General features: G+C 29.1%; 2 protein-coding genes across 4 annotated transcripts in view; both read right to left on the bottom strand.

Moving 5' to 3' along the window:
• Positions 1–2,163: 2,163 nt before the first annotated feature.
• On the bottom strand, positions 2,164–3,393 carry LOC108321796 (UPF0481 protein At3g47200-like). The gene has a single exon (XM_017553654.2). The coding sequence runs from the start codon at positions 3,391–3,393 to the stop codon at positions 2,164–2,166; it is 1,230 nt and encodes a 409-aa protein (XP_017409143.2).
• A 7,491-nt stretch (positions 3,394–10,884) lies between these two features.
• Positions 10,885–12,994, bottom strand: part of LOC108321841 (protein ANTI-SILENCING 1) — a 31,283-nt gene continuing 29,173 nt past the window's right edge. For all 3 annotated transcript variants that reach the window (XM_052876132.1, XM_052876134.1, XM_052876133.1), the window contains exon 12: positions 10,885–11,599. The gene's annotated coding sequence lies outside the window, so the exon portion shown is untranslated. The remainder of the gene's footprint in view (positions 11,600–12,994) is intronic.

Raw genomic sequence — 12,994 nt, 5'->3', positions numbered from 1 at the left:
GCTCACCATGCCAAAAGGCAAAAAATTTAAAGCAGTCTATGATAGTTAACGGCAAGGACGTTATTACTTAAATTTTACATAAAAAGGAACCTAAATCAGCTTTTTCAAAACAAGAGGACCTATTTGAGACAATCATATATAAGGATGTCGAAAAAGATTAAACCAAATAAAAATTTAAAAATTAGTTAACTTTTTATAAGACTGTTATCCAAGCCACAGCTTCCCAGATAAACACCATACCATTACAATCCTCTCAATAACACTTACTGAAAATCAAGAAAGTAAATAAAAGAATGCCCTTCAGCAGTGCACACAAACCAAGTAAACAATAGCAACTAGCAAAAGAAAAAAAAACATATACAAGTCTTAGACCAAAACTCACATTCTAGCAAAGCAAGAATAACTAACATAGGAAGAAAGCCAGTTCATTCAACATACGAAATGGGAAAAAGCATATTTTGCAGAAATGCTCAAATACCCACCAGGCTTTTCTGACAACCCAATTCAGGAAACTCCAATTAACTTTCCCGAAACTCTCATCTGCCGAAGAAACCACTTACACTAAGTAAACAGCAGAAAATGAAAAACGGAAAAATTTACACATAGAAGTCAACGAAGAAGTTGCTTTCAGAGGTTTTCAGATGAATGTGTGGAAGTGAATGGAAGAGCGTAATAAACAGAGTGGAACACGAAGAAGTGAAGACTTAGACCATTCCAACGCGAAGACTTGTGAAATGTACTTCCCTCACTTAGAAAGAAAAATAATTCAGACACCACGGGCTATTGAAGTGAATGCAGTGTGAGGAATCCCTCCATCTGGCCACTGACTCACTCACGATGGTGAGAACTTGAACCAATGACAACTAGCAAACAACAGTTTCATCAAGTTTCATCTAACCACCGTGACTACAACTTTCAACAATGACAACCTATGCAAAGAGTTAAATAAAACAGTGAACGAAACATTGACAAGAAATACAGATGCAGAAAAGAAGGAGAACAAGCATAATCTTAATCAATCTATAGGAATAAGTTATCTAATACTACATTTATACTACTTAAATCCGTGAACAAATCACTTTGATTTCATTAAATGAAAACTTATTTAAGATAACTTGGTTATGTGAAAAGAGGGAAACAATTATAAATTGTATTAGACTAAATTTTTTGTTGTTAAAGACAATGTGAATTTACGTATATGGGACATCTTTGTAACACGAATGACTTGATTATATAAGTGAAAAAAGATTTAATTTCATAAATAAATAAATAAAAAGAATGTTTTTTTGACGTTGAAAAGTGCAGGGTTAAAAAAATATTTTGGTAAACAAATTAGAATATCTTTTAATAAGTATATTTTCACAAAAAAGTCGTGAGTGTTGCATAAATTAGTGCATTACGTTGTTTATGATCCATTGAAGGTATACTCGTTTAATAATATACTTTACTTTGTTATTGTTATTTACGATTGTTCTTAAAAAAGTAAAGTCTATGTACTGCACAGAAAGGATTATGCATCAAAAAGTTCATGCTTTGATTGTGAGATAATGATGCAAGAAGCTGAAATGTTGATCCATTGATGTGTATTGCAAAATAACCAAATGAATAAACAAGGGAATATTATTGTCTGATGTAGGAAATGGGGATTAAAGAGGTTGTAAAAAAGAAGTTAGTTATCAAGTAAGAACGAATCTACTCTTATATAAGGTATTGAAAGAAACTTATCATCTTGAGACGAGGGTGGCGGTTATGGTGAAAAGGGCCTACAAAGTATTTATATCCGTAGAGTTTACAAAAATATAAAAGGGCACTCAGTAGATGCAACATTCACCATTTACGGGTGTCTCTTCGCCCTCCAGCATCTCCTCAAAATCATACTTTATGTTCTATATGCAATGATGATCAAATGTTGACAAATAACAACAACGATTAAAATACATAATTTATAGATATAAGAATTAAAACACACTTTTGATAAACTTAAAAACTAAAAATTAAAAACTAAACTAAAGGCACACCAAACAAAACATAGAGAGCAGGGTTACTGCCAAGTGAGAAACTAGGAAAAGCACAAAAAATAAAATACAACAAAAAAAAAACATAAAAAACAAACATGGAAGAAATAGATTAATTGACATGGTCTTCCGGTGAGATATTCTAATACTATTTTATCTGCCAGATAGAGCAAACTGTTTGAACTAAAGAGAGACAAAGTAGAAAAATTGCAGCAATGGTAGCAGCAGTTTGCCATGGTCCTTTACAGTAATCACGTCTTAGAGTTGACTTCAATTTAAGACGACGGCTTTTATACGAAGCATCCAACTCTTGCCAGAGAGAAACATAATCAGAACTGAATTTTGAGAAAACAATATTTCTGCAGAGACGCTTGGTCCTTTCAGCTGCAGCATCACTGTCACCTAATAAGTTTTCCACAATTCCATCTCTAACGAGAATATCCACATCCTTTCCCGTGTTCATTAAGTATTGCAGAACAAGAGCATACTCTGTAATGTATCCCTCATCAGGATAGTGAAACTGCTCCAAAACCACCATGTTGCGAAACAACTCTTCAGTAGCATCAGACACTCTAAATTTTGGGATTTTAAGAACCCTTCTTGAAAAGCTTAAGTTTAGTAAGCACTTACTTTCTGTGCTTGCAAAATTTATTCCTGCTTCTGATAACTTAGTAACACTAGGAATATGCGGCCATTGGTTGGTTCTTGTAGTTTGATTTCTTTCATATAAGTGAAAAGTTCGTAACAGATCGGTGAAGTGATGACATGTAATAAAATTAGGAGACAAATTGGACATATTGAGAGACTGAAAGTATCCAAAGGTAAATAGGATGAATGGAGGGATGTCATTATTTCCAAAATTACCAATAGACAAACGGAAGAGATCGTGAAGAACAAAGAAAGGAAGTTGGTTCTCAAGTAACAACAAATCATAAAATATTGCATTTCCAAACCATGGTGTTGTAAGATACATGTCATCTGTCCCATGGTTAAATGTCCAAAAGAGTTCAAGTATAAAACCTGAATCGACACAGATTATCTCTACGAGGTTGTTAGGGGTGAATTGAAGTGCGTCTGAATAACAGTGACGAATTAGGGGCTCCTTAGATGCTATATAGTGGATCCAGCTTTCCATACTTGTATTGGTTCGTTTAAGAAATGACTTCAAATACATAACTTTGTGTCTTTCCATATTCTGAAGATGGAGACTATTATGGTGATAAGGGCCTATGGAAACGACCTTTGGAGTATAAGCTTCTTGGTTGAGTTGGCGAATAAGTAGAGGTACTCTGTAAATGCAACACTCTTCAGTTATTGGTCTGCTTGCTCTCTCCAGCATTTCTTTAACATGGATCACAACATCATCCGTGTTCATCATTTTACTGATCTAAACAGACAAAAATGAAAGAAATTAAAGTCAGTTAGATTCCAAAAACCAAAACCAGAACTAAAATGATGAAACTATCAAATAATCTGATAGAGAGGAATATTATGGCAGATTTTATACTGCATACTCTGTTTGAAAAATCAACAAAAAAAATTACCATTGACTTTCCGACATCAAAGCTTTTAGATCCATCCCAAAAATTTCTTCTTAAAAATATCATTATAATGTGTTGATAAGATGAACGTGAGCATACAATAACATGTTTAAATTAAATATTCGTTTTAATATGAACCTTATGCATTTGCATGATAATAATAGTTATGACAATAATTTTGGTTCAGTTATATAGAAACTCATTAAAGATAATTTGGTTATTATGAGAGCATAGAAACAAATTCTAAATTTTATTAGACAAAATGTTTTATTGCTAAAGACAATGCAGATGTAATGTATACGGAGACATCTTTGTAAACTTTATCATATAAGTGAAAAATGACATAATTGTGTATATAAAAGGAATGTGTTTTCGGGACTGAAAAGTGCAGAGTTGAAAAAATATTCTCATTGCATAATTTGATAAACATATTTGATTATCATTTAAAAACATCTTCCCACAAAGAAGTTGTCAATATTGCTTGAACGGGTACATTATGTTGTTTATGGTTTATTGAAGATAAAATCATTAGTGATGCACTTTGGTACTTTTATTTATGATTATTCTAAAACAACTAGAGCCTATGTATTTCCGAGAAAGGATTATGCACTAAAAAATTCAATGAATTTCACACTTTGGTAGAGACAATAATGTAAAAAGCTGAAATGTCTTTATACTAATAATCTAATAATGATGTTAATTATTGTGGATCTTTTGATGTTTATTGCAAAACGTACAGTATGACCACTCGATCAACCACAAACCGAGTGATCAACACCCCTTGATCCATTGCAAAATGTTCAGTCTGACAGACGGTTAGACCACAAACAAGATTAGCAATAAAAATAATCATGTTAACCCAATCTCGATCATATTGTTGATAGGAGGAGCAATGTAACACAATCCTTTATGTTATGTGTTTCGTTTTTTATGATGACAACACATATATCTTTCCATGACAACAACATAAATGTGTTTTTATGTTTTACACATATGTTGTTAAACTGATTGGTCTGCATACTCATTATGGTCATACACTTGTTTACATCTATTGTATGCATACTTATGTTTTCATGTATTAAAACCACTTGCACAATGCATATCTGGATGAAGTAATCGATTACACTGGTTTAGTAATTAATTAAGTTCATCATATAGCAAACAACAAAGTTTTAACCGATTACATTAAATATATAATTGATTAATATAACAAACAACAAAGTTTTAACCGATTACATTAAATATATAATTGATTAAAACTTGTGTCTTTGTTAACACCTGTTATAAATGTGTTGTGATGAGCCTTGAGGTGAAAATGTTTTCAAAAGTGACTAAGTGTAATACTTAACCGATTACATGGTTTACTTAATCGGTTAAGTCTGTTATACATTGAAAATTGTTTTCATGATATGTTCAAACTATCTCAATGGTCATATTTTTAAATGTTTTGACTTATTGTTAACATGCAATTGATTACATTAAATATTTAATCAATTAAATTTGTTTCGATGTAATCCTGATATAACTATGTTATAAGCATAACCGATTACATTATTTTCATAATCGATCAAAGTGCGTTTGATATGAGAAAATCTATATAATAATGTGTTATTAACAACTTTTACGACTTTGATCAATTGAGAAATTTCATATATGATATCAGTGAGTCAAGAACAAAGATTGCAGGTGTGCCTAGTGCTCCAAGAATCAAGATACAACGAATTCGTAGAATTTGAAGAATTCTTGAAGGCTAGCATTGAACGTTTACTGGTTTATCTACTATTGCACAATTAAGGTGTTTTCTTATCTGATCAAGAATTTTGTTTTGCAATCAAGAGGTTGTAGTGCGTGTGCCAAGTTGAAGAACGTAGAGTTCTTGTCACTTTGAGAAGGGTCTCAAAGGGTTACTGCAGTGAAGATGATTGTTCTTCTACAGGGTGTGTTTGCTATATTAGATTGGTGAGTTAGAGAGGAGATTTACATTTGAGAATTGGTCTCTGTAAAGCCTTATTGTAAAAACTCAAATCTTTATAGTAGAAAATCTTTCAATCTAAGGTTGATGGAAAGTCTTTCAATCTAAGATTGATTGAAAGAGACTGGACGTAGGTATTGAGGCCGAATCAGGATAAAAAGATTGTGTTTGTTTTATATCCTTAATCTCTCTATTGTATTTATTTTCATAATTGTATTGTGCAGTTTAAAGATCATCTAAAGTTTCCAAAAAGATTTAATAAGAAAGCGTTTTTATTGAATACCAATTCACGCTCTCTCTTGGTAAGAGAAACGAGTCATAATTACGATCCAATTTGATAATTGTAAGAAAAGTTAAGCCGACAATAATCAGAAGCTCATCCCAAAATATGTAAATATAGGATTGATATCCAAGTAGTTGGTTACTTTTATTACGTACTTATTTTTGAAGTGTTCGGATAAACACTAACTTTAGCATCAGAGTGATCGAAGACTGGAACTTTAACTTAAGCTTGGAGTTTAGAGATTATTTGTGTAAGAAACTTAACCTCAATTCCATAAACCTAAACACAAGATAATCCAATGATAAATTGAATAAACAAGGGAATATTATTGTCTGATGTAGGAAATGGAAGAGGTTGTGAAAAAAAAAAAGTTTGTTGTCAAGGAAGAACAAATCTACTCTTATATAAGGTATTGAAAGGAACTTATCATCATAATATTCTCTCAAAAATAGCTCAAGTATAAAACCAAAATACATAAAAATGTCTTCAGGAGTTCCTCTTTGCTGAACTCAATGCTTCTGAATAATAACCACAAAATTAAAACTTCACTCCTTCTACTTATTGGATCCATCTATCAAAACTTGATTGTGTCTTTCATAGTTGTGGAAAGGAGGGTGGCGGTTATGGTGAGAAGGGCTTACAAAGTGTTTATATTCTTTGAACTTACAAATACAAAAGGGCACTCAGAGGATGCAACACTATCAGTTACGACTGTCTCTTCGCCCTCTCCAGCATCTCCTCAAAATCCACCACAAAATCATAATTTATGTTTTGCATGCAATGATGACCAGATGTTGACAAATAACAATAAATATTAAAATATATGATTTATAGATATAAGAATTAAAACACAGTTTTGATAAACTTAAAAACTAGAAAATAAGAATTTTATCGGTACAAATACTAAACCATAAAATTTTACTAAGAGTACATAAATTATATTAAAAAAAATATACTTTGACAGACAAATATTTTACTTTAATGTTATCCTTTTTTACTTTTTATTTCCTTCTTTTTTTAATTTTACCATTAAATTATTACAAAATTTTGTAAAACAATCATAAAGCAAATATTTTTAAAAAATGACCTAGTTTGCTTGCATTACACCAATAACTAAACATAATACATTAATAATTGACAGCAAAAAAGTCACACCAAACAAAACATAAAGAGATAGAAAAAGCACAAAAAATAAAATACAATAAAAAAAACAACAAAAAAGCAAACAAGGAAGAAATAGACTAAGTAGTCTTGGAAAGGAGTGAGACATTCTAATACTATTTTATATGCAAGATAGAGCAAACTGTTTGAACTAAACAGAGGACAAGCAGAAGAATTACACTATTATTAGAAGTAAACTTTAAATCTAATTCAATTTATAAAACTAGTTTATAAAATGAAGTTTGCATCTCATTTAAATATTATAATTTGATCTTATCTCTAATAGGTATGAAACTTTCATTAACACATCCCGATATAGACATACATAGTTTGTCAAGGTCCTTTATAATATTCACGTCTTAGAGTTGACTTTCATTTAAGACGACGACTTTTATATGAAGCTTCCAAGTCTTGTTAGAGAGAAACGTGATCAAAACTGTAACATAAAAGCTAAGAAATAGATATCTAAATGTGTCACCTCACTCACATAAACACACTATAACATCCCAAATATTTCTCTCTCTCACCCATTGCGTAGAGACTTCCACTAAGAAATAGATATCTAAATGTGTTTGTTGATACAAGTTGTTTGTTTAAAAACATATATTCTCGTTTAATGTGATTTCCTGGCAATTAATTATTTATATGTAACTAATCAAGTTCATAATCAACTAGAAATAGATATCTCTCACCCATTGCGTAGAGACTTTCACTAAGAAATAGATATCTAAATGTGTTGTTGCTACAAGTTGTTTGTTTAAAAACATATAAGGGAAAAAAAACTTAATTGTGTAGATAAAAAGAATGTTGTTTCAGAATTTAAAAGTGTAGATTTAAAAAAATGTTCTCATTACATTTGGTAAACAAACTTTAGTGTCATTTAATAAACATCTTCCCGAAATTGTACCATGTGCATTATGTTGTTTACTGTGCATGGAAGATAAATATATCGTTATTAGAACTCACCTCACTCACATGCAAACAATAACATCCCAAAAGTTTCTCTCTCACTTCCACCAATTGAAGTTGGGTGTTTAAAAAATATATTCTTCTTTAATGTAATTTTCAGGCAATTAATTATTTTTACGTAACTAATCAAGTTCACACAAACCAAGTAAACAATAGCAACGAAAAAAAGAAAAAAAAACATACAGAAGTCTTAAACCAAAACTCACATTCAAGCAAAGTAAAGCAAAGCAAGAATAATTGACATAGGAAGAAAGGCAGAAGAGTTCATTCAACATATGAAATGGGAAGAAACAAATTTTGCAGAAATGCTCAAATGTCCACCTGGCTTTTCTGACAACCCAATTCTGGAAACCCCAATAACCTTTCCCAAAACACTACTCTGCTAAAGAAACCACACACACTAAGTAAACAGCAGAAAATGAAAAGTAGAAAAATTTGAACATAGAAGTCAACGAAGAAGTTGCTTTCAGAAGTTTTCATATTAATGTGTGGAAGTGAACGGGAGAACTAAAAAAACAGAGTGGAACGGACAAAGAAGGGAAAGTCAACCATTACCAAGCTAAAGAGGTGAAGACTTGGATCATGCAGAAACGAAGACTTATATAACATCTTTATAATTTATTACAATTTTATATATAATTTTTATGTATAAATCTTTATAACTTATTATTACAACTTGTATATTTTTTCATTTTTTATACAATACAACAAATATAATATTTACAATACTTTCACGACACATTTTATAATTGATAAATTTTAATCAATATAAAAGATTAATATTAACAACATTTTATATAAATAGTAGATTTCAACAAATATAAAAAAATTACTATTAAACATATATTCTAAACTAGCAAATAGTACCATCATTATGCTGAGAGATTATTATATAACATTTTTATTAAAATTAAAATTATTGTCAGTGAAGTTATACTTCTACTAAATATATCATAACATATCAACTTTTGACTTTTGAACGTTGAAAAGAAAAATAATACTTTAATATCTTTTTAAAAAATAACCCAGTTAATAATCTCCTTTAATAATATATATTCAAAAATTAAATTAATAAATAAAATAACTATAATTAAAATAATATTATTTTAATTGTAATATCGGTGTTTTTTAAATGATGTTAACATAGTTAACATATTACCCCTTCTTTAGAAAAATGTATTAACATCTTCTTCTAAGTTTTTCAAATACAGTTTAACAAACATATATAAACATATTTTAAAGAAATGGAAATTTTCACTACCTTCTTGCGAGGATCTAAATGATATTTATATAAGAATGTATATTTTTAATAAAATTATTTTAAATTATTTTAATATATATATATATATATATATATATATATATATATATATATATATATATATATATATATATATATATATAAATGACACTTATTTCTCTTATATTTTTAATAAAATGTCTCTAACATTCTTTCTTTTCATTTAAAAATAAAATTCATTAGAACTTTCCTATTAAACTTATGAAAATTTAAAATTTAAAATAGGAAATAATGATTTTTAGTAAAGGACAACTGAATGATTAATTATAAGAAAATTGTTTTCTTGTAAGATCAAATTAAATATTTGACACATGTTAATCAAACATTTATTTTTATATTTTTAAGTTTTTATCTAAAATTTAGTAAATATGATATTTTATATCTTTAAAATATATAATTCAATTATTTGTACTTTATAAATGGTTTAATACATATGTAAAAATATATATAAATAACATTAAAGTTATTTTTAGAAATTAAAAATATATATCATCCAACCATTTAAGTTTTTGATTCATGATTGAAAATAAGTTTATTTATATAAGATTTAATACAATTTATTAAAATATTGAATTAACGCAAAATAACAATACTTAATTAATAATACATAAAATCTCATTAAAAATATAGCAAAAAACTCAACGTGTGTTTAAAAATTATTGAAATTATCTTACTTTAAGTGAATGTTTGAATATTGTTTCATGCATAAAGGTATTGATTGAAGATTGATATTCATAAAATAGTAAATATACTTAAACAATATATAAAACAAAATTAGTGAAATATAATATCATAAATCGATAATACTAAAAACAATACATTTCTGAATATTTATATTCAAAGTACGTGTAATACATACATTTGAACAACGAACAATAATATTTTGAACTAATAAGTTTAAATCTAGAATAAAAAATTAAATAACGAATATTTTAGATCATTTAGGAAAAAAAAAGATTAAGACTATTAGAAATTATATTGAACTTGTTTTCCGAAAAACCATATATTTCATTGAAAGCTATGAACAAAATTTTTATTTTATCAAACATTTATCAGTTTTCATAAAAAAAAATTCTGTTTGCCAATTATTAGACCGGTTCAATTTTAAAGTGTTTCTAAGTTAAAATTCCAAACATAAGGATTCAACCTAAATAAAAAATCTTAGCAACCTTCAAAATTAAGCCTGTTTATACATTTTCATTTTGAAAAATAAAAACCTTGTTTTTCAAAAAACACTAAAAGTACGTTCATTTTACGAAAAAAACTATCATATTCAATTATCGTCATGAGCTCAACAAGAAAAAGATTGATTCTTTGATACAGTTTATTGAAGAAAACCCAGTCCATATGATAAGTACGCATTACCAAAATAAAAACAGCTTATGAAAACGTAAGGCATGGAATAGCCTAAATAGTAACTATTGTCATAATATTTGCAGCAGCAGGAGTAGTACAAAATTTTGTAGTTAGTGAGGACAAAAAGTTATATGCCAAAGAATAAGTGTAACGTGGGTGGTCTACATATAGAGTAACTCAAATAATCCATTCCAGTTTGATCACTGACAAAATTAAAAAGACAAATAACTCTCAGTCAAGTCAGATTAGGCTAAGGGAACTTCAAAAATAAAGATAAACCAGGTCCATGGACAAAGGAAAACAAATAATCTTGATAGTAAGGATCATCTTTCGTATAACAAATACAGTAAGTGGTCAGCATCGTGTTAGAATATATAGAATGCAAAGGTGTTAGAAAATAAGTCATGGAATGGAACTCGACCACTGTCTTAGAACAACCAAATGCCAATTATCAAGGTAGAAAGATGGGTAGCCACGACACACTCAAGCGAGTGAAGGTAGCCAGCCATTCAGTGATCATAGAAATGCCTTATCCTGTAACTACCTAAGCAAGTACTTCAATTAACATTTTTTTAGGCTTAGAGGCTGCCTTGGTCATGGCAAGCCATTAGTTACAGAAAAAAAAAATCACTTACCAAGCCCACCAAATATCCTGGAATCATGTATACAAAGAATTCAATTTAACAACGGACACATTAGCTAAGCATGGTCTTTCAATAGATATACATCTACGATCGCTCATAGCTAAGCAGCCTTGACATCGGATGGTGTTTTTGGCCTTTCAATAACAAATGAAGGCAAAACTAATATATAGCCAAACTTTTCACATCTCCAACCAAAAGACCAAACAGCTAACACCGAGAACCACCTTGATCGGCAGGGAGTTGCAATGAAGTGTGCTCCTATAAACGCCCAAACCCCATAGAATAGAAGTAGTATTTACAACAGCCAAACCAAAGTGTATGCAAGTCACTGCCTCAATGAACAAGTCACTCCCAGTCACTGTGAATCAAATATTCATGACATATTAGTTTGAAAAACCATACTAGAAAAACACCTACGGTACAGGGTTCTCAAAAAACAGTTCTTCAAATTAAAAAAATCACAGGGAAAAATGTAAATATCAAGCCCTCCATTCAACGTAGCCTTAAGTGTATTTTCGGACAAACTTTAAAACAAATTTCGGCGAACTTACAAAAAATTAAATACTTTTTGTTCTAACTAAAAAAAACCTGAAAAGGATCTCTTTTTGGAGGGATACAAAGAATAGCTATAATAGAATTAAAAAAAAGAAAATGCTTAATCAAAGCATACCTAATTCTTTCAATTGTGTATATATAGAACAACATATTTTTCACAATTTTTAAAAAGTTTAATAATCACGGCTGAGACAATCCGAGCAGTTTAAAGTGATAACAATAGTACTACAAGTAAAGATGGCAAATAAACTCATCCTCGTGAGTATTATCTGAACCCGTCCCTGTTTTGACAGAGAATTCCACATTCACTCGATACAAGTACGGATATGGATAATACCCGATTCATTCAGTTGGGTATGAAGACAAAGATATACATATCCAATTCATCCCCGTTCTCATTCGCACCCTAATATTCAGCTCCAGCTCGTCTCGTTAAAATTAAAGTACCCACGATTTTATAGGTAACCTAATATTCGTAGTCTTTAGTTTTATAACCTTAAACTACACACTTTTTCACCTATTTTAAAATTGTTTGGCTTATTTTATATCTATAAAATTCACTCATATCCAAGGTACTTTCTCTTTTATCATAACCTTTATGTGGTTATGTTCAAATAATGTATAATCAATTACAGTAAATCAAATCATTTTTATGTCTTACATTTGAATATTTCTACTTCTTTTTAATATTTTTAATATACTATTTTTGTCACATAAAATATCACTCTCAATTTCAAGTGTTCAATCATTTAGTAGCTAATATAAAAAACTTATCTTTTTCATTCATCCATAATTTTTCAGTTAGACTATTTTGATAACATAAAAAATTTTCTTTTTCACCTTATAATACTTTTAATTATGCATTTGTTTTCCTTCATGCTATTTCGTTGAATAGTATATCAAATTGTTTCTAAGACACACATGATCATTTTCACTTTTTAATATTTTTATTTGTTGTTTAATTTTATCATTTAGAATATTCTTTTAATGATTTTTTATATAATTATTTTTATTTTCTAATTGGTTATCATAACTGAAATTTTATCATCGTAAATCTTATTTACTATAATATAATAACTTAATGTATTTGTTATGAATCTGTTCATCATCATCAACATTGAAAAAAATGAAAGATCTATGATAAATTTCAATTATTATTAATTTAATCTTTATTTTTTGTGTGATTTCGTTTAAGCGG

The sequence above is a fragment of the Vigna angularis genome, chromosome 4, assembly GCF_016808095.1.
Source record: "Vigna angularis cultivar LongXiaoDou No.4 chromosome 4, ASM1680809v1, whole genome shotgun sequence".
NCBI lineage: Eukaryota > Viridiplantae > Streptophyta > Magnoliopsida > Fabales > Fabaceae > Vigna > Vigna angularis.
Note: the sequence above shows the minus strand (reverse complement) of the source record. Positions and strands in the feature narration are given on the sequence as shown.